Source organism: Festucalex cinctus, chromosome 1 (assembly GCF_051991245.1).
Source record: "Festucalex cinctus isolate MCC-2025b chromosome 1, RoL_Fcin_1.0, whole genome shotgun sequence".
NCBI lineage: Eukaryota > Metazoa > Chordata > Actinopteri > Syngnathiformes > Syngnathidae > Festucalex > Festucalex cinctus.
In genome coordinates this window covers 14,161,860-14,188,360 of record NC_135411.1, presented here as the reverse complement: position 1 = coordinate 14,188,360, position 26,501 = coordinate 14,161,860, and the positions used below count along the sequence as shown (strand labels likewise).

The 26,501-nt window shown below is 38.7% G+C and overlaps 1 protein-coding gene and 1 long non-coding RNA gene across 3 annotated transcripts in view; one reads left to right on the top strand and one right to left on the bottom strand.

The window, feature by feature from the left end:
• The window catches only part of egfra (epidermal growth factor receptor a (erythroblastic leukemia viral (v-erb-b) oncogene homolog, avian)), a 66,980-nt gene extending 43,009 nt beyond the window's left edge, over window positions 1-23,971 (bottom strand). The window contains exon 1 of one of the 2 annotated variants that reach the window (XM_077518352.1): window positions 23,633-23,971. In XM_077518352.1, coding sequence (XP_077374478.1) covers window positions 23,633-23,756 — 124 coding nt within the window. In that variant the 5' untranslated portion in view covers window positions 23,757-23,971. The remainder of the gene's footprint in view (window positions 1-23,632) is intronic. The other variant, XM_077518348.1, reaches the window with a different exon arrangement.
• Window positions 23,425-26,354, top strand: LOC144017106 (uncharacterized). The gene is made up of 4 exons (XR_013283100.1): window positions 23,425-23,528; window positions 23,627-23,744; window positions 23,857-23,972; window positions 26,076-26,354. It is a non-coding gene; the product is annotated as an uncharacterized LOC144017106 (long non-coding RNA).
• Window positions 26,355-26,501: the final 147 nt, after the last annotated feature.

The window sequence follows — 26,501 nt, the reverse complement described above, 5'->3', positions numbered from 1 at the left end:
CCCCTACAGCTCCGCTCCAACTTTGATTTCAGCACAATTGACCTTTTGTTTTGATTTTTTGATTTTTTGCCAGAAGGAATGGACTAATCTGGCGTTATTGTTCAGCCTTTCAAGCACAGAAAATATGATCTCTTCGCCAAGTTCTAGTCAGTGCTCGGGCAGTGGCATTTTGGACCAGCTGGAGAGTCTCTGGGGAGCAACAAGCTAACAGATAATCCAGTGTAGAGTATACACAAGCATGGACTCATGTGTAGAATGACTTGTAAAATATGTCATATAATACCCGTTACAAAGTCCTGCCTTCCCCTAATTCAAGCATTAATGGCTGGCTTTTCAGAATCTACCAAATTGGTGTTCTTGTTCAGCACTGGTGAAATTCCGATTGGTAGGCAATTTTTAAACTTAAACAACAGGATTTCATTTTCTCATCTGTTGAGTTGGCTCCTCTCTTTGGAGAAGCTTCCCTTCATTATTCAAAACATCAACAACAACCGGAAAAGTAAACTGACTGCGACAGCAAATATTCAAAAATATTGACTGGAAGAGAGTTTAGCAGCTGAAAAGCCAGCTATGTCCTACTGGAGTTGTAGCATCCACTCAATATAACAAAAGCAAACCCCAAGCCAAGCGAGCGAGAGAAAAAGTTTTATTTTAGATGATTAATTCCACAGTTACTGACTCACCGGATGCTCTTTTGTTAGTTATCATTTGAGCTGCTGCAATGAATTATCAACACACAATATGTAACTATGGTTTCTCAGCTTCAATGGCAGAGGGGGTGACAAATACACCTTATTGTGAGTGGACTGGGCCCCCAAGTTCATTTATTCAGATTATGTATACACAGCTGGATTCCGGCTTGGCTCATCTCATCAGCGTAGTATATCATCAGTCAGATAAATCTCCCACAAGTCCATGAGTCCGGCGTGGAGGCCCCACAAACAATCCCACTCATGTGTTATTCAAAACTCACACACAGAATCTCCCCCCGCCACCTCAATTTAAAATTCCAATAATGCACCCACCATTCTCTTAAAAACAGCCCGCTTCCTCCCCGACATCCACACATTCTCTCGGCCAAGAACCCCCACCCCATCCACCTTTCCCTGTTAAAGCCATACTCCTCTTCATTCCCACAGGAAGCAAGAGAGGAAGGCCGGGAGAGGGAGTGGGCGGCCAGCACGCTCCTGCTAACTCACTCCTCAACACCCCCCCTCAAAAACAAAAAATTCAAACTGTCGCAGAGGAGGAAAAACAACAACCACAGACAAAAACGGGACTCGTACAATTCACACACAGCATTCCGGCAGCTGTGATTTGGGAATCCCCTGTTGGTTTGCTTCAAGCATTCCTGGTCTGAGGCCCAGGTTGGAGCACATCAACACAACAGGAGGGACAGATAACTCCTTGCTTCAGCTAAACAAAAAAAAAGAGATAATCAGCCTTTTCGACTGAAGAGGCTTTCTTATTTTAGAGCGGGCGCTGACAGGCTCATTTCTGCCGACAGCTCTGTCGGTCTCATCCTCGTCACAAGAGGCCCCATAAAAGGAATATTCCACAAAAAGCCCCCGGGAAGGTTGGAGTGACTGAGCTTTACTCAGCCCTTACTCACCATCTCAACCTCTGCTTTACACATCAGCAGGCGGTTAAATCCTCTGACGAGACGATGCTTCTGGGAGAACGGCTCAGAACACCCGAGGAACGGGTGTCTTTTTTTTTTTTTAGGGTAGTTTTTGTTCTCACCAAAAGTGTGACAAATTTCATTTGCACGAGCAAGCAAAGAAGAGAGTTTTTAGCAAGCGCCCTCGTCGTGACACATCAAGCTGATATGTTTGTAATGCAGCAGCATGCCAGTGCCAAGACTCAGGGGCCCCCTCTGAGTTAAAATCGACTAAGTATTTTCCACCAGAGCCGTGTGAAGAAGAGCGATGGAGGATGGACAATCAGTGCCGGGTGTTGAAAAAGTAAAGTGATGACGGTCATTATTGCTTCGTGCTGTAACAAGACATATGATCTCTTCCGCTTGTTCTAGTCAGTACTCGGGCAGCAGCTTGTTAAAACAGCTGTGGATGTAGAAAAGCAACACAATTATAGTTTATTTGTAATGAGAAATAAGCTTGACCGTGAAAACAAAAAAAATCACATCATATTATTACACAATACACACAGTGAAGAACTGAAAGATTAGTAGTTTGAAGCTCAAAGGTCTGTCGCGAGATGAGGAATTTTAGGACCCAAACGCAGACAAGGCATCAGAGTTGGGAAACAAATACTTAAGATAGGAAAATACATGGCCTAAAGAAAAGAAAAAAAAGAAATAAAAACACTTGATTGAGAAACCTGAACTAAGAACCTTGAGCGGTCTGGATGGAAGAAACCCTCCATGACGGAATAGACATAGGAAACTTCGACATGCTGAGAAACCTCGTCTAAACAACCTTGATGCACTGACAATAGTGTCATTCGATAGCTCTCTCTAAGCACAATTCTATATGGCTGAGTAAAAGCCTAAAGCAACTGCATAGCAACTGACCACATTATCATTAAGGGACATAGATAATGTACAAGACTAGACAAACTAAGTGTGCCTAATACATCATCATCATGAGGGGCATAGTAACTGCATAAGACGAAAACTAAGTGTGGCTAATACATCATCATCGTCATCATCATAAGTGACATGGTAACTGCATAAGACTAAACAAACTAAGTGTGGCTAATTATCATCATAAGGGACATAGTAGCTGCATAAGACTAGACAAACTAAGTGCGGCTAATGCATTATCATCATCAGGGACATAGTAACTGCTTAAGACTAGACAAACTAAGTGTGGCTAATACATCATCAGCATCAGTGACATAGAAACTGCATAAAACTAGACAAACTAATTGTGGCTAATTATCATCATAAGGGACATAGTAACTGCATAAGACTAGACAAGCGCACAAGGGTCGCAGGGGGGGCCGGAGCCTATCCCAGCTGGCTATCGGCAGTAGGCCGGATACACCCTGAACCGGTTGCCAGCCAATCGCAGGGCTAGATAAACTAAGCTAATACATCATCATCATCATCATCATCATCCTAAGGGACATAGTAACTGCATAAGACTAAACAGTTCGGCTAATACATTATCATCATAAGGGACATTGTAACTGCATAAGACTAGACAAGCTAAGAGTGGCTAATACATCATCATAATCATCATCATCATCATCATCACCATAAGGGAATATAGTAACTGCATAAGAAGAGACAAACTAAGAGTGGCTAATACATCATCATCATCATACATAATCATCATCTTCATCATCACCATAAGGGACATATATTAACTGCATAAGACTAGACAAACTAAGTGTGGCTAATATATCATCATCATCATCATCATCAGGGGCATAATAACTGCATAAGCAACTGACAACCTCAACATCATAACACAATGACCCAACCCAAAACAACTTGCAACTTGAGGCTCCACTGTACTAATAAAATTGTTTTTTCCTACTGTCTTACTGCAGTATCATTGGCTGGCATTTCAGTCACCATAGAATCTAGATAAATCATGGAGTTAGCTACAAAGTGTATTTTGGAAGTGCATATGTGGAAAATTTAACTCACTTCACACAGTGTAATATTACATAAAAAGCATTTATTATAGTAGTATAATATATCGTGTTTTTGTAGCAACTTGCCCAACATACTGCAGGCAATGCATGCCTCAGCTTCTTTCACCAATTGTTATGAGAGGCGTGGGTGTTACCCTTCCCCGACGCGCCAAAACAAAAGCACATCACGCTTGACAAAACCCACCAAAACAACACGGGGGAGCTCATTTAAGATGACGGAGAAGGGTGGTTGTTTCAAGGCCGCCCCCTCATGTAGGAACAGACAGAGGGACATTTACTCTACTGCCTCATATCAGTCATCACAGGTACCAGACATGCCAGACTAGATGTTTGTTTTTTCCCTTATCAATGATGTTAGCACAAGTATCCTGAGTTAAAGTGGCTAAGCATGAAAACACCCATTAAGAACATTACTGACCCTTTTAAACCTATTTAATGTTATATTCACTGCCTTTTCTTTTGGTCTGTATTAGTCCAATAAATAATATTATCACACTGTCTGCACAACACTTCTCACCAGAGATTTATGACCCTTTTTGAAAGTTAAACAGCTACTACTACTAAGTCTTATTTCGAGTACCTTGTGAGCTGAGACTAAACTTCTGTTAGCTACATTACGTTAGCTAACATTAGCCTACCCTGCTGCTTTGACTTCCCTTAGCTCAGTTTATCATATGCCACAGTGTTTTGTTGCAGTAGTCTGTTTTCTTGCTGCCATGAGTCGTCTCTCAGATAAAATTTGTCTTTAAACAGCCACATGTCGAGCACTGTATATACAGGACATACTAGGTGTCCTTCAAAAGGTAAAACAACAACACACTTATAGAACAGATTAGCCTTGACAGCATAACCACACTAAGCAAAACACCAAATAGATAACGGTGCAATTGCTGGTTTTAGCCTCAACCTTGCTTTACTGTTTAACATCCACAATATTACTGGTTCTCTACAATGGTAGTTTGGTGATGGTTGTTTAACTTCTCCTGTGGTTGGCGTCTCGCTCATGGTTACATTGGCGCCTCCCTGTTTGCCCCCCTCCGGTGACCCATCAACTACCTAAGCCCTCATTTGGTAAGCAAACAAAATGTTGCGTAGCCACTCGGGTGGCCAGGTTTTCAAAACTGAAAATTGGGACACAACAGTTTCTCTGAAAATGTAATATACAATACGTTCTCACCAGAAACTATTTATGACTAATTTGTGAGTCTATCTGGTTGTGTACTTAAGCAACTGCTATATGCTATCTTGGTTGGCAGTTTAAGAGCCATAAATAAGTCAATGCAGTTGACCATTATCCAAACTTTTTTTTGCTCGGTCCCGGCAGCTAATGGAATCTGAGCTATTGGGTCTCACCGGCGACCGCAGCTTTAGGCTTGTAAGACATGTATTTCCCATGAATCTTGGATCTAGTTCCGGTAAGGTGAAAACACTCCTGCTAGCGATTTAACAGCCAAATTCTTTAATTGTTTTATCGTATGAATCGCTATGCCAGCAGTGTGACTGACATGCACATGACTGACACAACTGAGTGCAATTGTCAGTGTCATCGTGTCCATAAAAACACACAGTTAGCATCTGCCAAATTGTGCAAAAATCATATCAAAAGATAGATAAATTAACTCTAATCTAGTGGATTGTCAGCATGTATACTGCCCCAAACACAATAATTACTTTCTTTGATCTCGTGGAAATTGTCTGGCAGCCCGGTTACTGAGCTTAAGCTCATCACCTCACAAGGGGATTGATAGATATTTTTTTTAAAACATCTAATCAGCTCACTGGGGGCTTGTTGATGGAGTGGATATACTCCAGGTCAAGAGGCTTAATCCTTCCCGCCTGGCACCCTTCCAGTTATGCACTCCAGGGTATTTGCACCGCGGGGAGCAGTCTCTCCCTAACCACAAAGCATTTAACGGAAAGTGGTTTGTTCTGGACGCAGAGTAGCGACATTGCTAAATCGTCAGAGTTTGTTAAGAGTCAAGCAGATGTAAGACAAATGGAGCCCATGTTGTGCATATTATGTCATGTGAGTTAGCTCAACCTATTTTTATGGAGCGAAACACTGCAAGGTCTCTTTTTTTTTTTTTTTCCCCTGCAGGTCCTTGGATTTAATCATGAAAGCATGTGGTAAGATGTTGCACCACCAGGATATTAATTTTGAGTGCAGTGAAGCATTGGTGTTTTGGCCTACAAGGCAATTAGGAGGGCTACAACACGGTGTCTATACAACACGATACATTTCAACACCGTGCGAGTTTATGAATCTCGACAAACATAAAGTGACAATTTCCATCAGCTAGTCTTAAAATAGCAGGAATGAAAATAAACATTTTACAGTGCTGATGAAACACCCAGGAGGCGATGTCGCGCTCGTAATGTGCCGGAACCACCGCGAGAGACGGGATGACATCTTGTTTTCTTCCCCCGCAACACCCAGTCAAATTATACCGCCAGCAGCCCCTATCATTGTAATTCACAGCTCAAGAAATTATACTTTACAAGTGCATGACAAGATAATTTGTTGGTGTATTTTTGTATCATGTCGGAGACAAAGCTCGAGGCGTACACAGGGCTCCCCAATTAAGTATTTTCCAAAGCCCTTACAAGAACACAGCGGGTTATTGTCTTGCTGTGATGGGTGACTTTGTTTTTAAGATCAACTAACCATAATCTAACCACCACAGATAACCTGATTATTATCGCTGACCACATCCCACATTTTATCATAGACTTTATGGCCCCCTTATCAATGTGGCAATGATCTCAGTAACTTCGGGTCTCTGACCAGAGCCTGCTGGGAGGATTATACAGCTCCGTTTGCCTCAGCTCGAATGGGCTAGATGGCATTCACAGACGTCAAACCTCAACTCCAAAGACCACATTTTGGAGTGTGGTGCAGTAAAAAGCATGAAGTCACTCGCCACAACAGCATGATGCTATCATGTTAACAAGGCTTTCACCACCTGGCTGAGAACCGGCCAAAGTGGTCTTCGTCTCCAGCACCTGCTAATGCATGCTAACTTGGTAAAACGCAGTAGGGATGCAACTATGGCTGGGCAATAAATTGAATTAATTTAAAACATCGGCATTTTAAAAAAATTGAATCGTTGAAAATTTGCCAAATCGTGAAATTGACTTTTATCTTCTGGATTATTAAAAGGTTTTTTTATGTTCTTTTACATCCAAATATTTTTGTGAGTTGTAATTTTGCACAAGTGGCAGAATGCTGGATGGGTGGTTTACAAGACATGTTTACAATAGCTACCAACTACTTAATTGTGGCAGTTAAGTACAAACTATGAATGTTAAGTTTATGTTAAAACTGATTTAGAACCAGTACAAATTATTTTTGAATAAATTAAATCTTTAAATTTTTGTTGGGTTTATTAGATTAAATTCGTAATCAATGTAATGAATGACTAAAAAAGAAAAAATAGAAGAAAAAAAAAATCGAGATTTTATTTTTTGGCCATATCATCCAGCCCTAGTTGCAACTAATGACTACGGTATTGTATTTATTTTTTTATTTTATTTATCATTTATTTATTTATTTATTTATTATTTTATTATTTATCTGCTTTTAAAACACATCTGTATTCTGTGGCTTTTGGCGCACCATGAGACTTAACATTGTTTTGGTGTTTTGTGGTGTGTATGAATTTGATATTTATTCTACTTATTTATCTATGGATTTATTTTATTTCTTTTTCACTCGACTAGTAATTTACTGAAAGAAAATGTATTTACTTGTATATGCACTTCAAAATGTTTGCTTTGTTCTTGTTTGTTACCTTGTTCTTTACTGCAAACCAATTTATGTTTCATGTACAGCACTTTGTATACAGCAATGCCTGTTTTTAAAGCACTTTATAAATAAAGTTGAGTTGTGTTAATTTCAGTAATTGATCAATCTGTTGATTATTTTTTCCATTAATTGATGAATCGGATTTGAAAAATGTTTAACTTCCCGTCCCTTTTTTTCCTAAACAGAACATTATATCAAATAGAAATAGTGCAATAAACGAATTCATGATGGTTCAGTTACTAGTCTGTAATGTGAGGAAAATTGAGAAAAATGTTTACCATTGTTTTCCAAAGTAAAAGAAAATACTTTATTCGGGTCCGGAACAGAAATAATGAGTCCGCTTTCATGGAAGATTACAGAAATCGGAGATCATTTACTTTTGAGGAGCTGAAACTCTTAGTAGTTAGACAATTTTATATTTAAAAAGATATTGAAATGATTCATCGATTATCGAAATATTTAGAGATTAATTTGATAATCGATTAATCATTTCACCTCTAAGAATCCTGGATGCTGGTCAACTACTGAGTTGAATGTAAATAAGAAAACCGTCACCCTTTTTAAAACTGTATTAACTGTACAGAGACAAAGATTTCAGTCTCAACTGTCATACAAACGTCAAAAAGCAAGTTTACCACAGTAGTAATAGTAACACATAAAAAAACAATAAAGGACTTGATTTATAAAAGGCAACATTTAACACACTTAAATGTCATGTCAAATTAACAATTCAGTTTAACACCTTAACTTTGATCAAATGTGTACCCTGATGCTGGAATTTCTTCTTCTTCTCCTTTTAGGGTTTCAATAAGTGTTACCAAAGAAAAAGAAAAATGCATACGCACAGCCAAATATCCCTCTCTGAATTTATGACACATAGGAAACTTTTGAGTGATTTAAATGAATTTTCGCAAAAAATGTTTCAGAAGAGTGTCAGAGGATCCGCTGTCTTTACCCTGTATTACCATCTTCACTGCTAAGATGACCTAAGTGACTATTCAGAGCTTTTCATGCATGGATGACGCTCTTTTAAAAAAAAAAAAAAAAGCCGAAAAAGGCCCTTTGGTAGCATGAAAGTCATTGACTCAACTGGGATGCCTTTCTCCTCAGTGTTGACACAGGGTTGTAAAGTCATGTCTACATGGCAAGTTAAGGTCACGCAGAAGACAGATAAGTCTGTGTCAAAAAAGCAACAAAGCCCTGAATAAACCTTTTGTATGTGTCTCTGGGGTGGGGGGGCGCGCTCTGCAGGGACGCATTTCGTCTGCATATCGGAGGACATTTTTGCCTACTGACAACACCTCATTAACAAAAGTCCAGTATGGAAGCCAACCCAAACAAAAAAAGACTGTAAGTTGAGAATCAACGTTTTGACTCTGCGTATTGTCAATGCCAGACCTTCTCAAAAGAAGTGACAGGGGGTCGAGGCAATGAGAAACAGGAGCACAATGATTCTAATTGTACACGTCTGTACTTTTATTTCTCTAATTAGAAGTTCTGTGAATATACATCCTTGAATGTGACATATTATGCATTTTCTTCACCATTTAAAGCATTTCCCAGGTGTCTGAATAATATGTCTGTGACATTTTGTAAAAAATACCTCAAGGATCAAGACTTTCAGCAGACTTTACACACCATCATCCAGCTCACTACTGATGGGAAAATGGCGAGTCCAGAAAATATACAGCCAGAGGATCTGTTGGACTTGCCTATAATTTCAAGAGAACTGAAAAGTAGTTCTTCCCCCTGGTAATGTACCATGTAATGCAATAACAAAACAAGTGGTGTGGAGGAGGGGGGGGGTGTTACGGGACAGTTTTTCAAAGGCAGTCTAGCGGTTAAACCAAGACAGGCCCAATCAGGCAAGGCATAATTAAGTATTTGAGATGACACTTCTATGTTAGCACATGTGCCCTCGCATTGATTAAATACGTTCTGCCAAGTCGAGTCAAGTCAGGCTGAATCTGTCAATATTTACACACGAGACGGTGTATTAAAATGTCATTTCAAGCGATAGAGAGACAGCGAGCGGCACGAGGTAGAGAGAGATGGCGAGCAGCTGGAGCTAGCGAGAGACGGTCAGTGGACATGGCATGAGCTAGCGAGAGTACGGGAGATTGCCAACGGCACAAGCTAGCATTAAGTTAGCCTGGAGGCGGGGAAAGAGAGCCTGGTTGGCCGCCAGGCTAATAAAACACTGAAGAAAATCCTGAAAAGGTTTTGTTAAAATGATAGAGCGACGGCAAGCTACATGAGCTAGCGAGAGACGGTTAGTGGAAACGGCATGAGCTAGCGACAGTATGGGAAATGGCGAACGGCCCAAGCTAGCAAGTAGTTAGTCTGGTGGCGCGAAAGAGAAGCCTAGATGGCCGCCAGGCTAATAAAACACTGAGAAAGCCTGAAAAGGTTTTGTTAAAATGATAGCGAGACGGCAAGCTACATGAGCTAGCGAGAGACAGTGGAAACGGCACGAGCTAGCGAGAGTACAGGAGATGGAGAACGGCACAAGCTCGCGAGTAGTTAACCTGGTGGAGGTGAAGGACAGCCTGGTTAGCTGCCAAGCTAAAATAGTGAAGGAAAGACTGCAAAGGTTTTGTTAAAATGATACTAGACTCCTTGATAATATAACAAAGGAAGTGAAAGAAATAAAGTCAGTCTAGAGCAGAGCCCAGGTGTTTGAAACGCCCTCAGAAGGAAGTTTCAAGTTATGATTTGCATTCAGGAACGCAGTTGATAAATGTGGGAATTTGTGTGGAAACTTTTGGATAAGTTAACAACAATACAAAGTGTGAGTCAGACCGTTGCGTTTACAAGCCTGTGGGCCACACAGGAAGAAGTGAGATGTTTCGGAGATCAGTTGCTCTGGCTAGAAAAAGGTTCGGAGATGTTTAGTGAGCCATTGTTCCCCACGCTACAGGAGATTCCTCTTCAGGACCAGAAGCAGTAGAGAAGAGATACGAGCACAGATTGGCCGCAAGAGGAAGTGGTCACACAAACAGTGGACCGCAAATAGCCATTGCATAGCCATTCTAGTTTGTACACCTTTAGACTTCCAGTTTTTGCCTCAACTTTAAGGGTGGAGGTTAAATTTGACAGCGCAAGTTAACCTGGCAATTTTACGCTTTCTGAGTTGGCATCGTAGCATAACAGCGTAAAGTTCAGGTCAAACCTTTTCAAATGCAATGTCTCAAAAACAAACAATTCAATGTAACTCAATTTGAACTAAGCCTAAAGATGTATTGTGAGAGGCAAACAACAGAAGCCTTATTCTGCTTTTTTTAGTGCCACACAACACCTGATGAGATCAGAAGATAGCCAGCTTTTTTTCCCCACTTTGAATCCCCTTCTTTCCACTGGGACCAATGCTGGGAATCATGCAAAGGCCATAAAATGGAGCGGTTAGTTTTGTTACTACTCTGTACAAACAACGGACAACCAATCTGTTCAATGAGTAACCACGACATATTCCATGTATACGCAAACTAAAGAGTGTCTGTGTTTTTGTGATGTGTTTACACAGCACAGCAGATATGCTCAACTGCAACAGAGTGGAAGTGCTTTATCTATGCAAATGACACATCGCTATCTACTAACTGGATTTCCGCAAATAGTGGCTGTCCCTAAAATAGCCCCAAGTGGCCTGATTGATCAAACCAAATAAACTGTTACCTGAAATAGGACGCACACGTTTCCCATCAGAATAAAAGTCTACACATTCAGATCTTATTCAGCAATATCAGTCAGGAGAAGGGCACAAAGACTTTCCAAGGCATTACAGTAAAGCTAACATGGAACACAGTCATGACAGTCAGAAAATATGACACAACTATGACATTACCAAGAACTGGACACAACATTGATGGTGGCAGCATCATTCTTTTGGGGCTGTTCTCCTTACGGCCAATTCACACTAACTGCGGAAAGGACGCGTACGTTTTCCGTACGGCTTCCGCACGGCTTTCCGCACGCATTGCAATTCGTTGTGTGTCCGGAAATCTGCACCTGCTAGACCACAAGATCACGAAGGTTCACGCTGGAGAGTTGAATTCACGCGATAACAACTGTGTATATAAAGTCCTATTCTGCAAACAATAGACACGCTTGCCTGTTGTCACATTGATATACTTTTTGGACATTATTTCTGGGATTTCTATGATGGCTGTTCTACCCTGGGTAAGTACGTTTTGTGTTTAAATTGTTATTTTGTCATATTTAATTTATTCTGAGCTAATTTTTTGTCTTAAATGTCAGACATATGCTATGTAGCTAGCTAGCTTCCCTCCCAAAAAACGAGTTCGCCAACGATTTTATTTTGAAATATACCGGATTTAGCTTGATGCGAGACGCCCGACTTCCTGTCCGGCTTGTGTCATTTCTTCAGCTTCATGAAAATCCGCATGTGGCGTCCGGAAAAAATAGAACGCTTGCGGAAACCTTACGCATCGACGCATCCCTTCCGCACCGCAAACGCACCGCACCGCTGCCGGTGTGAATTGGCACGTAGATTTGAATGCTTTCTATCCTTGTGGTGTCCGTATGTGCGCCGTACGGAAAACGCACCGCGTCCGTTCCGCAGCCAGTCTGAATTGGGCTTTAGGCTGCAACTGGGGCATTAAGAGTTATGTACTGTTCCAAAAAAAAAACTGTCAGCTCTAGCAAAAACACTTCAGGCTTCTGCTAGAAAGGAAAAAACTGTCAGAAAAAGCCTACTAGAATATGAGAACTGTGTATTTGGAGTTAATAAAGTCGTTTACGTATGTCAATTAGTTTGTCTTTTTAACACAATATCGTGACTTTAAAGAATTGTGAGGGTTGTTTTTTTTTAATATCGCCACACCACAATATTGTGATCATTATCGTATTGTGGGGGTCATATCATATCAGATCATATTTGGATATTATTACATCACTTCTGCTTTCATGAATGGCTACAGAACTCAGAATAATTACTTTTGAAATCAGAATATTTGTACAATTTCAAGGTGAAAAATGTCTGTGAACATCACTACAAAATAGTTGCCGATTAATTTGATAATCAGTTAGTTGTCGATGAACTGATTCATTCTGACACCTATAGAGGTTCTTTAAATGGTGGCAGGTGTGTGCTGAGCCTCCCATACAACGCGAGTTATTCATTCCACCCAGTCTTTGTTCTTGCCGTTTCACTTCATTTTATTTGAAAAGCTACTTTCACGGATCACTTTTTTAAAAAAAACATTCTAAAAATACAGTTGTCCACATGAAGATGAAACGTTTCACTTCTTCACGTTCCTTTTGATGATATACAAATACATCAGTAGGTCGGCTGCAGTAAACATGTTTCAGATATGCTACAAAAAAAAAATCCCAAATCTTCTAAGGACAGAGGCGCTATTGTCCCAGAGTGACACCGGAATCGTTCACCTCAACTAGAGGCTCTTTAACGTTCCTGACACGACAGCGTTTTTGAAGCTGAGAGGGGGTGGCAGTGAGAAATGATCATCCAACTCCCATTGGCCCAAAGCACAAAGCCACATTTTCAAGGTCTGTTGCATATGGGCGTCTGGCAAGTGCATCAGGAGAAGCGGCAGTGGCGCAAAGCAGACGGCAGCTTCTTAGATTACACGGGATCGCAACATTTATTTCACGGCGGACATCCATCTTTTCCCAGAGAGATTGCTTTGATGAAAAGCAAAGATCTGGTTTTTCAGCGTGGACAGATTTGTGAGTGACGAGGTATCGTTATTGGGGGTGGGCGGGGGTGTGACTTGAGATGGCTGCAGGGTGAACCTCAATTTGCGCTCAAATTCCAGAGAGATGGCGCTGAACTTGACCTTTTCATCTTCTTACTTCAAATGTCATCGACCTTGCCGCCATGCTCCGCCCACGCAAAAGGACGGGAAAATAAAATTCTTCGCGATTTCACGTAGCCTATCTAGTCTAGTATAATATACTACTACTTATACTTATTAAGAAGTTTGAATGTGGGAACAATTGGGCAAAATCTGTAGGATAGATTTTTCTGTTCTGGAGCCACATGCTCTTTAGTCCCTCTCTAGTGGCTCCCTGTGGATCTCAAAAAAAAAAAAAAATAGTAGTAAATAATGGTTTTTTTTATATATTTTTTTTATTTTATTTTATTTTTTTAGATTCAATTTCCTTTGAATGAACTAACATTTAAGTAAAAATGAATAATTAATTTTTTATTTTTTTTAAGTCAAGAATTCAATTTTTTAAAAACGAGACAAAAAGGTAGATGAAAGAGTTTTAAAAATTGCCTAAAAATGTCCAAAAAGTAACCATAAGATGTCAAAAAAAAAAAAAAAAGGCAGAAAATTACCATAAAATGTCTTTGGAATTGCAAAAAAAAAAAAAATAAATAGTCAATAAATGTTTGTTTGTTTTTTAAGCCAGAAAATAAAACATTCACAAAGTAACTACAGAATGTCCAAAAACAAAACAAGAATCCCAAAAATTACCATAAAATGTTGAAAAAATTGCCAAAGATGTCCAAAAATTGATAGCTAATAAAGGCAGAAAAATGTCAAAAAAAACAAAACAAAAAAAAATAGCCATAAAATGTCCCAAACAGGAAGGAGAAGCAGAAATTTACCATATGTCCATTAAATAAACATGCAGTTCTGCCACTGATGTTTATTGATGATGTTTCAGTTTGCTATCTACATTCAAACTGGATTAATGAACTGGTCCCTCTAAATTGTGAAGCCGTCTCTTGGGGTAAAATGTAAGAAAATAATCATTAAAAAGCACTTCATATGCCCAGAAAGAAGCTGGCCCACCGGGCATCTGCCCTATATGCCAGATGGCCAGTCCAGCCCTGCCCGTCAGGGTTCATTCAGTTTTAATCTTTTTGCGACAGGAAAAACTGTTGGCGACCATTAACACAGTTAGCAAACATCTGCCGACCTTGACAAGAAATCAACATTCACCACTTTCGCAAACACAAATTTTTGCCCCTCAGTGCGATACGATTACGAACGTTAGGACATAAACTGCTAAATCCATTTGAACTCTGTCGCTAACCAAAAAAGCAGCACCTACTGAGAGAAATTAAAGTCCGTAGTTATGCTGCAAATTAGTTACCTATTAAAATTAATCGTATGTTAAGCTTAGATGATTAGCATTTCTGTCATGATGGTCGCTCTGCAATGTTGTGTCAAGGGGAGTTACCTGATTTATTTATACCTTGCAATCTGCCTCATTTTTGTTTTAATTCCATCCTTAGTTGACACAAATTGCAATATAGTTATAGTGTGATACCATTCTTGACTATGATTCCAAAAGGTAGATAAACCAAGGCAGTAGGCATTTAAAATAATACAGTAATCCAAAAACATATCGATCAAATGAGCTTGTTACCGTGTGCTAAAGCTGACCGGGGAGCCTCGCTTTTAGGGATTTAAGGATTTAGCCACCAACACGGCCCTCAGATTTAGTTTCATCTTTGACAGATTAGCCCGCCAAGCGCTCGGTCAGACTCTCAGCAGGTTCACCTCGTGCCTGCACTTTTCAGAGACCATAAAAAGAAGAGTTTTTATAGTCGTGACTGCGCCTACCCTCGCATGTCATCTGGGGAAATAACCGCCGCAGTCATAAGCGGCGGTGAAGATGCGGGTCACTGACAGGCTTACCGCAAATGATGGTGGTTCGTATAAACGATCATGCATTTATGAGAAGAGGTTGATGGGGTTCAAGAATATGGTTCTCCAGTTCATACCGAACTTATGGACCATGCTTTAGAGAGAAAAAAGGCCTTTCTTAAAGTGTTACCACAAAGTCTTGATTCTAGTATAGAGGAAGTGTGGACATTAAAGCAGCTATATGGAAGATTTTAAATTTCAAATCGCTACTGCCATCTGTGGATGAAAACAAACTGCACGCTCGTACACTCGTACATGCACGACCTCATTACTGAAGACTCAGAGGCTGGACTCTTCATATGTTTTCAGAGGTATTTTCAGACGTAAGACGTTTTATAAAGTTCTACAAAGCTGGCCACTTCTGTCAATCATCAATTCAGGGACTGAGACTCTCCCCACTAAACAACTGACGTCCACGGGACGTGCAGATCATATTGCATTGGTCGGTCGAAGACCAGTTCTGTACTGTACTCCAAAACGACGTGCAAATGACGTCCATTAATTGGACCTCATTTCGACGTCAATATGCAGTTACATATTGTACTCACCCCGTTGGACGGACGTGAACCTGATTCAAGTCATTATTAGTTTGTCACCCCCAGGCAAGTGTCATTGTGTATTAGCCGAAAGGTGGGCCATCATTTATGGAAATTGACGATTGAGAAAAACATATAGAACCATTCACTGCTTTAGGGGTGTGCTCAAAAAATCGATACGGCAAAATATCGTTGCGGGCCTCATTACAATACACGTATCGATACGCAGGCATCAGAATCGATATTGCTTATTAACTTTAAATAGGCAGTAAACGTTTACCTTTGCAGCTTGCATTGTACCAAAAAAATAAAAACCAGCAACGCCTTTGAAGTTAACTGCCTTCAATTAATGCAAAAATAGCTCACCAGTGATTGGACACTGTGTCTTGCTAAGAAAAATTAAAGCAGAGGAAGAATATCAACATTTATTTACTTATAAACTTAACATGGCACGCGTCTAAGTGTACCAATTTTCCTATATTTTGTTTTAAAAAAAACGAAATAAAATGTGTCTTGTGTAGGATACATATGTATCGCAATACGTATCGTATCGTGGCCCCTGTATCGTGATACGTATCGTATCGTGAGGTTGGCGGCAATACCAAGCCCTACACTGCTTAGTGTGATAAGGCCGTGAATGTTATCGGCATTCAGTAGTAGCGTTCACATTCCGCTAGCATAATGTAGCTACAATAGGTTGTTGTCACGGAGGAAAATAACGTAACATTTAGCCTGACTGAAATGCCACGGAATGAAACGTCTGTTCTTCATAAAGTCATTCTGTTCTATTACATTCAACTTTGCCGCCCCTTTCACGCTAAATGTTGCCGTCCACCTCACTTTCACCCCAATAGTTATGACCGAGAAGTGATCGATCTTGAGGTTACTGCTAATTGAAAACAACAAATTTTTTTCTAAATGTCAAGATACTATATTTGCCAGAAGCTTGTAGGAGTAGCCATTGTGAACAGCTAAGATGTTGATCTACTAATTAGAAGATGTTTTAGTCATAAATGTTCAAATAAAAAGGCTATTGTAAGATATTTTGGGGGGGAAATCCTCCATATTGCAGCTTTAAAGCGTTAACTGCCATTTCATCTAGGGCCGCTAAACAATTTTGAAAATTAATCTAATCTATTAATCAATATTTGGCATTTTGACAAATATCGGCATCGGCCTTTTTATGAATCTGAAGGCCGATAAAGTTGGCATTTCATTGAGAGGCAAATGCTTGCGAACATAACAAATTTTATGTGCTGACAGTTTTTACTTGTTGCAAAGACATTTCGAACATACTCAGAAAATTTGTCACTGTCCGTGAAGATCTTTTGAAACCTTTTACTAACCCTAACTAAAACCCAAAATTAGATACATTTAATTTTGCATAAATTTGTCTCTCAGTGACACAGGGAACTTTTCATGTATGCATTTATGTAAATTTCCACTTTATAAAGGATCATACTAACACTGGGAAGTCCCAACACTTTTTAATTTATAAAAAATAATAATTAAAAAAATATAAATTAAGAAATTATGTTGAAATTTTGGAAAACTTTCACAGTAGAAAAATTTTGAAATTTATTTATTTATTTACTTGCTTAGTTTTTAATTTAGCTTAACACATGCTGATGACCCTTGAAGCTTCCTACAATTTCTACAATTTCTGTTTTTTGTTTTTTTTTTACACAAAGCTGTCTATTCTTTATATGTTTGTCTTTTTTTTATGCTATTATTTTCTCTTTTATTGCAAATTAATATCGGCTTGAAATATCTGTTATCGGCCTCCTTGACTACTAATAATCGGTATCGCCATCGGCCCTGAAAAAAATATATCGGTCTATCACTACTTTTCTTACTCACTGCCTGTTGACAGTAACAACTGCTTTGAACACAAAGGTGCTTGGAGAGTGAGTCTCTGGTGTTAAACATCCCAGTCTACTGTTCATATGAGTGGGAATGCATACATGACAAGAAGCTGTGAAGGTACAAGGACATTGCCCTTGACTTTTTCCACATCAAACTCATGCATGTAAGCCTTTCCTGAGCATGCCTTTTGCACTGGGAGGAAGAAAAAGGCCTTTTCCCCAAATGTTCCTATAAAGTCTTCATTCTCTTCAGCACTAGGTGCAATTTGGATGCCAAAAGTGTTTCAGTCTGACATCTTGTTGCAATAACGTCTTTGGGGGAAACCTTGAGAAAGCACATTAAAACATCTGCTCGGTGCTAAAAATTGACCGCAAGCAGAAACTAGCGTCTCTTTGCAAATGGAAATTAGGCCCGATTGTGCTTCGCTGTCTCTCTCAAATACTGCTGCCGCTTTTTTTGTTTAGAAGTGTGGATATATTTAGGAGCACTGTCCTTACTGGCTAGCAAGCACGCTGCATTTGTTCAGCACATTGTGCACATAAGGAGGGAAGAACAAGCACTGGATGATTCATACTAATAGGAACTTGTCATTAGGAAGTACGGTAAAACTCCTGGTCACTTTCTCTACTGACATATGGACTTTTGAGGCTTCTGAGTCACACAGTGAACATAAATCTCTATTAAAAAAAAAAAAAAAAAAAAAAAAAAGGAAAAAATCCTGATATTATTCCAACTGGTGACTGTAATGATTCTCAGAAGTGGATCATTCTGGTTGACACAAGTCATGTTATACAGTCACAGGTCAACACAAGGGAAGGGAATAATAGGGCAGTATGACCAAAAATATGCAGAGTAATTTTCAAAATTCCACATTATATGATGTTTTGGAGGGCTTTGTTCCACAACATTTTCTACTAAATGATAGAGTGGACTGCAGTAGATTAACTTTGGACGATGGACAATTTTACTATCACGATGAGTGAAACTGGTTGTAGTGAAGAGACAATTTGCATTATTATTGGCTTTGAGGTTACATTCACATTCATATAAACAATAAAACAGTGAATTGAACAGCACACAAAGGCAACTTACATAATACAAAAGGGTGTGTAAACTGCATTAGCCAACGCCTAATGTATTCAAGTAAATCTCAACTGAAAACTTGGATTGCTTTGAGGTCTACATACACATTCCAACAAATAAAAGAGGAAAATAAAATAATGTAACTTCCAATACTTATAATTATTTCTTTTTAGCCGTGTAATGAGTCTCCAAGTATTTCGAGTTTCAGGCAGCGTGTCGCAAATTAACAGCTGACTTGACTCTTCGTCCAGCATGTAGTTGGGGCGTTTATATTGCCATCACAAACTGTTACCACAGACGTAGTCCTGAAATCTAGTGCAATCGCTAACTGAATGGAAAACAAAAAACAAAAAACAACGGCTTAGTTATGCTGACATTATATTACACAGCGCCTGTTGCTAGCATTTAGCGGCGGCTCCAGTGTTAGCTAGCCGCTAAGCAAGTGCCTCATATAACCTGCCAATAGTTGGATTATTTTCAAACGCAGTTCAATGATTTTGATGCTGAGCCTGCCAGACTTGCATTTCCTCCTGATCTCTTTTTAAAGGAATACAAGACTTATGAAAAACTAACCAGCTATTCTGTGAAATGGTTAATTTCATCTCTTCGCTGAAAAATATTGTCAATTTACGTTGAGCGAGTAGGATTTTATCGCACTTCTTATGAATATTTTTGCATTAAGTACAGTATCGGCCATTTTGGACAGTCACGTGATCATTGTGACGTAACGCGTGCTACACATTGAATGACATCAAAAGGTGGAATTACGCCCTATACTCACCAAAGATTTATGTTAGTGGTGGGCGGATCGATCCAAATATCGATATTATCAATACCAAGTCAGTATCGATATCGGATCGATGCTGGCACTATAATAAAGATCTAGTAGTTTAGTTTCAGTTTGGCTCTTTTATGCACTGCTACGGTTTGATCAAACAGATTATTGGCATGTCACAGCAAGCACAGGCAGATTTGCTTCCGCTCTCCCTCTCTCCTCTCCTGTGCCTGAACACATACAGTATTGTACTGGAAAAAGAATTGGTTTTGTATGTTGTTTTATGTTTTAGATTTGCTGCATGACAGTAACATCTTGTTTAAGTTGAGAACATCCACAAAAGAAGTGCAATGAAGGCTGAATTTTTAGTTGTTTTTTTTTGTATTTGTAGTTTCCGAACAGTCCTATATGATATCGAATTTGTTTCAATTTGTTTCACTTTAAGAAAGTAAAAAACAATATTTTGCTATGGTTGTAATGTTCCTGGAAAATAAACATTGATAAACTATTTAAAAGGGATACTGTACTTGACTCATTGAGCCATTTTAACAAGTCAAGTCATCTTAAGATATTTTGTCTATAATTAATGTGCTAACTTCATTCTTTTTCACGCACATTAATACCTTTAAAAACAAATTTTTCCACTTGCTGTCGACTGAAGATGACATCACCTGTGCTGAAGAAATAGGTAACGACCAATCATAGCTTAGTTTGCTGACCAAATCCAGATAACCGGTGTTCTGTGATTGGTCGTTACCTACTTCCTCAGCACAGGTGATGTCATCTTCAGTTGACAGAAAGTAGAAAAATGTGTTTTAAAAGCTATTAATTGGACTTGAAAAATAATTAAGTTATCAAATTAACTCTGAACAAATTATTAACTTTTTACTGCTGAAAATAGTCAATGAATCAAGTATCCCATTAAAGGATATAAAGTCTACAAAAGTATTTACTTACCTAATTACCTAATACCTAATTTTGTACTTTGTTTAAAAAGGAAAAACACTTAAAAGCTTAAAGAGTGATGAAGCAATTCAATGATACAGCTACCTTAATTAAAAAAAATAATAAAAGAAATACATACCATAATTTTCAAAAAGTACTGACTTCGGTATCGGCCAATCTGGCCCTGTATTTACTTGGTATCGGACAGATACCAAAATTTAGTGTCGCAAACCACTAAGTTGTGTCCAGCCAAAAGCCGTGATGAAACTGGCCAATAAAGAGGACTCATTCAGCTGACCGAGTCGAAGTTGAGGAGCGTCTACAAGTTGCATGAGGCTAAAATTACCAGTCAAGTCACCATTGACATTGTTCACTCTGGAAATATAAGTTGTGGACGGTCCCTAACCTGGACAGTAAACATCCGGGTGACTTTTACGCTTGCTAGGCTAAGCTAAATGTTGTGTGCTAAGCACGCTTTAGCCCACATTAGGAGGGGCCATGCCCCACACACACATGGAATGACATGAAAGCTGACGTGTTGACGATTTTACTCTGATCAGAATTGGCACAGTAATTGAGATTGAAGACGGACTTTTTCTTGCCCATTACGTCAGCAAATCCTATTAAAATGGACGTCTGTCGTTTACGCACCGGATACGTCATCACGATCACATGACCAGGATAACGGCCTTCACCACGGTATGTTCCTTTTTTGATACTTAATCGTTTTAAAAGAAAATTCAGGGAATAAGATGCCAGAGACATTTGCACTTTTACTCTTTATACACAATGCCTAATCCAATGCTGGAAAATGAGTTATAGGTCTTGTATCGCTTAAACAAACAAGGCTTACCGTACTTAAATGTGTTCTTTTAGCCGGCAAAATCGTGACTGTGGTTCTGACATCTTGTCATCTCATATACTAGGGGTGTGAATTGCCTAGTACCTGACGATTCGATTCGTATCACGATTCACAGGTCACGATTCGATTCGATACCGATTAATCCCGATACGAATTTATAAATCGATTGTTGCGATTTTTTTCCATTCAAATTTAGAAAATACTAATCAGTAAGCTTGTAGAGTGTAAGATTTATATGAAAATGTATTATTTATTTATCTGAAATTTCAGTCTTATAGAGGTTGTAATCTGTTTCATGTTTGAACAGCATTAAAATAAAATATTAAGGCTTAATGTTCCGTTCATATAACATTCTTCCATGCTCAAGGTGTGAATCCTAATCCGAAGTCAGACGTTTTGTTGAATATTTTTCCATTAAAACTGGAAATTTAAAAATCGATTCACACACACACAAAAAAAAAAAAAAAAAAAAAAGGTAATGATGATAAGACGTTGAATCGGTAAGACTACCGAATGAACAATTCTGAGCTCTTTTAAAAAAAAAAAAAAACGCTTTTTTTTTATTGAATCGATTCGAGAATCGCGCGATGTAGTATCGCGATATATCGCCGAATCGATTTTTTTTTACACCCCTATATACCAAAATCTATCCAAGTAGTCTATTTTTTTTTTTTTAGATGAATATTTGATTGTTTTATATAATTTTCAGCAGGATATACGAATACCAAAATATTCGTAACTTCAAAATAATTTATTTGAAAAAAAAGTTGCTCTGTAGTTCATACCTGCAATCTCACATCTTGATCATCTGCTCGAACCCTTCTGTTTTGACTGTATTAAGCAGAACCATGTCTTCTGCTATAAGGTAGTATTAGCATTTCTTATCTCCATCCATTGTTACAATTATGACCAGGCAGGTAAACAAAATGTCATCAGGCAAAAGAAATGGAGCAATTTTGTTCTATGTTGCAAACTCTGCTGACCTGGCCAATATTTGATTTTCAACTTTAATGACATATTACGAATTGCAATTGCTACCACAGATAATAATAATAATAAAAATAAAGTTTTCCTGGGATATAGCCTATGGGGATGAGTAATTGACCAACCTTCTTTGATGGACTTGTGGTTACAAAAAAAAAAAAAAAAAAAAAAACTTTCCAATAAATTAATTGCTATTTCCTTCCCCAGTAGCTTACCAACTCTAAGTGGTTAGTGCATCATCCTCAGTTTTAGTATAAAAACACAACTTGATGCCAGGAAAACCTTAAAAAGGTATCATAAGGCACAGTTCAAAGCCAAGCCAAGGTCATCATAACGTTGGTTCAGGACAAGAACAATAATTGTGGTAAATCCTAGCTCACTCTGCATAAACATTAAAGTCATAATAGCGCTGATGTTTTCTGTCAGCTTTACTTTAGGGCCAACAAGGTGGAGAAATTAGCAGTCATCCATACAACAAACTGTTTTGTCAGAATTGCTCCTACAGGCTTTTCTAATGACCGTTTTCACATGTACAGTATGCTACTGCATTTCAATTCTCAATTAATTGTTTTTCTCATGGAATTTCTCATTTGAACAAATTATTTTTCTTTTTTAATATGCTTCTTTGCAGGTGTTCCATCAATCACAGACAAAATGATTACATAATCATTAGGTACATTTGCACAATGTTTTTTTTTGTTTTTTTTTTAATGGGCCAACCTGGTCCCAATCCCCCGTGAATAGTGTGGGTTGACTATACAGTAAATAAAAAATATATATTTTAAATAGATTGGATTGATTAGTCCATCTTCTGATTGGATCGTGTTGAATTATCATTTTTTAAGTCAGTCATTGGCCATTGGTTCAAAAATCCTGATGTAAAGCTTATATAGATATGTAAAAAAATAAATAAAACAAAGTATTTTTTTTGTCTATTTTTCTCCCCTCCAAATTGCAGCCCCAATTTCAAAATTACATTCTACTAAATTGTGATGTCATTTTGAATTTCACAATTTTTTAGTAGTACAGCTAAGGGATAGTTTGTTTGGGTACACATCCTGAATTGGAACTTAAAGGTATGCATAAATCTTATCTATCCTAATGTGTCAATAGGTAGGGGCAAACGGTGGATTAATTGTACGTAACTACAGCATGAGTGTGTTGCATTTTTGCATTTGCAATCAGGCCAATCTGCACAACTAATTCCAAAGATAATCAAAACAAAACAATACACAATTGCACAATCCGCCATTGCAGTTAGGAAGTTACAAAAAAAAATAAAAAATTGGTAGGACTACTTGAGCCAGATGTTGAACCGACGCTAGACGCCAAGAGTGACTCTTAACTCAAGCTTTACCGGAACCGAGCCTCAACCTCAGCCGCCGTCTCAGCCTGCGTGACTGTGAGAAACTTTTCCCCACCGCCACAAACGTGGACTTTCTCAGGCTGACATTTCCCAGCCAGTCCTTCCCTCCTCCTCCCCTCTTTCTCTCCCTCCAGACCTACCTTTCTTTTCGGCCACAAGAGAGGAGCAGAGCAGCGAGGTGACGGTGAGCCACTCCAGAAGTCGGCGGCGAGCCATCGTCCTTTCGCCACCGCTGACGCCGCTACCGAGAAGGTGCCATTCCATGCTCCGAGAACACAAGCGATACAAGTAGCTCCACTGTGTCCCGCGTCCAATACAGACGTACTTCTTTTCTTTCTCCCTTTTTGCTTTTCTCTGGCGAAAGAGACTGTCCGACAACTTTGACAGCTCCTCCTCTAAAAACACTCTGCGAGCAGTTCGGGCGCCAGAGGAGGACGACTCGCGATGACGTCACAAGAGGCAGGGACACGCGGCTCGCAGGTACGCGCTCGCACATGCGCTCTCGCACCCCCTCCTCACCCCTCACCCCCTCCTCACGGCTGCTGCTTGTGGGTGTCTTGTTTCCCGAAGACCCCAATGTCTTTCTAACGCAAATTTTATATACAAGAATAGGAATTAAAAGTTGACTATTTTAAAGAAACGGCGTAATACAGTAGTTTCTTTTTTTTTTTTTTTTTTTTTTTTTATATATATATATTTACAACGGAAGTTTGTTTGTACAAATAATTTAAAGTACTTTAGAGGAAACATTAAATGGGTTACAGAAAGAGAAAATAAATATACTATTCAGACAAAAAAAATAATATCTAAAATAATTAGATGAAAATGAAAACCAAGCACCAATCAAGATAAATAAATAAATAAAAATACCATGCAAATTAGGATAAATCCATCCATCCATCCATTTTCTTGACTGCTTATTCCTCACAAGGGTCGCGGGGGGTGCTGGAGCCTATCTCAGCTGGATTTGGGCAGTAGGCGCCGGCGGGGTACACCCTGGACTGGAACTGGGTGCCAGCCAATCGCAGAATGGGGATAAAAAGAAGAGAATAAAAGATGACTCACGAGAATGCAGTAAACAACAATGTTTCCAGCCGTGATTTTAATGAACTGTTTTAGCAGACCTCCGGTATTAAGGGGGTTTGTTCCACAGGTGAGGAGCATAACAATTACATCGGTGGTTGTTGTGTGATCGAGCCCCAGGGGTTCGGTGAGTCAGTTTCAGGGGTTCGGCGGAGGTCAAGCCATGCACCCAACTCAAATGATTTATGATGATACGCCCCGTTTGGTCATCATTAAATATAGGGCCCAGTATTTCAAAAAATGTAATCTAGTTTAAACTGATCCAGATTTCCAAATCCTGTTTTCCTCAGGATTTCCTATCCCGTTTTTCCAAGACTTACTGTATTGGATCAGAAGAACGCTGATGCGCTTGGATTGAGATTTCCAAATCCGACCTTAAAGGAATAACTTGACTCATTGAGCCATTTAGGGAAGTAAAAAGTTAATATTTTGTCTATAATCAATGTGGTAACTTCATTGTTTTTCATGTACAATTAGTACCTTTAAAAGTAATTTTTCTCTTTGCTGTCGACTGATGATGACATCACCTGTGCTGAGGAATAGGTAACAACCAATCATGGTTCAGTTTAATGACCAAACCCAGAAAACAGGTGAGCCATGATTGGCCATTACCTACTTCTTCAGCACAGGTGATGTCATCATCAGTCGACAGCAAGTAGAAAAATTACTTTTTAAAGGTATTAATTGCACATGAAAATTAATGAAGTTATCAAATTCATTCTGGAAAAAATATTAACGTTTCACTGCTGAAAATTGTTCAATGAGTCAAGTATCCCTTTCAAGATTTGATAATCCATCCATCCATCCATCCATCCATCCAAAAAAAGAGGCAGCCATTTTGCCACTCACTGTCCAATGAAAATGAGATCATAGATTTGTTGTTAAATTTTGGGTTGGAGCCATTTCTTTTCTTTTTTGTTATTTGGATTTTTATTATTATTATTATTATTATTATTATTTATTTATTTATTTTACATTTGTGGAATTTAGAAATTTACAGCTTAAAAAAAATACAAAATGAGATTTCATTTATTAATATCTCTTTAAACAATTAATTCAGGGAAATGTAAGAGATGCTTATGCGTATAGTGAAAATAAATGCATGGAATAGGTTTGCAGTCTAAACCTACCCAAAGGTGGGTTTAATTTAATGCTATTTTTCAGGATTTGGGATTTTTCAGATTTGGGATTTAAATTTTGAAATACCCAACATGGGCTCAAATCTGGATTAAAGGCAGGATTGAATTTCCAAATCTGGATTTGACTTTTCATGATTAAATGTGGTTTGGAATACCCAATTTTGGATTAGAACTGGGTTTAATTAATCAAATTCATCAGGCTTAATCCTGATGGATTATGTTTGAAATACTGGGCCCAGGTGACAATAGGCAGATTTTAGTAATAGTGTTTAAGTGGTTGTTAAAATTCATGTCTGAGTCAATAATTACACCAATATTTCAAATCTTGATTTTATTTTATTTTTTTCTCTGTCGCTTTCAGTAACGTGACCACTGTTCTTGGACCGTTCATTTTTGGGGCCAAAGACAATCACTTCCGTCTTGTGAGCTGAAGAAATTTCTGGTCCATCCACTAATTGCTTCGATGAATACATTTAATGAAAGTAAGGGACTATATAGTCATGTGATGACACTGAAATGAAAATTGACTGTCCTCTGCAAAAGCATGATACGAGATGTTGTGATGCGGAATAATCTGAGCAAGAAGCATCATGTCGACAATAAATAGAATGGTCCAAGAATGGAGCCTTGTGGGACCTCACATTGACTCTTTCTTCGCTCAGACTCATGAGTACACTAACAAAGTTGAGAAGTAATCTTGTGATTTTTTTTTTTTTTTTTTTTTCAAAAATAAAGTATGTGGTATTATCATAGGTAGAAAAAGTACCCTCACTCTGGGCAGTTTGCA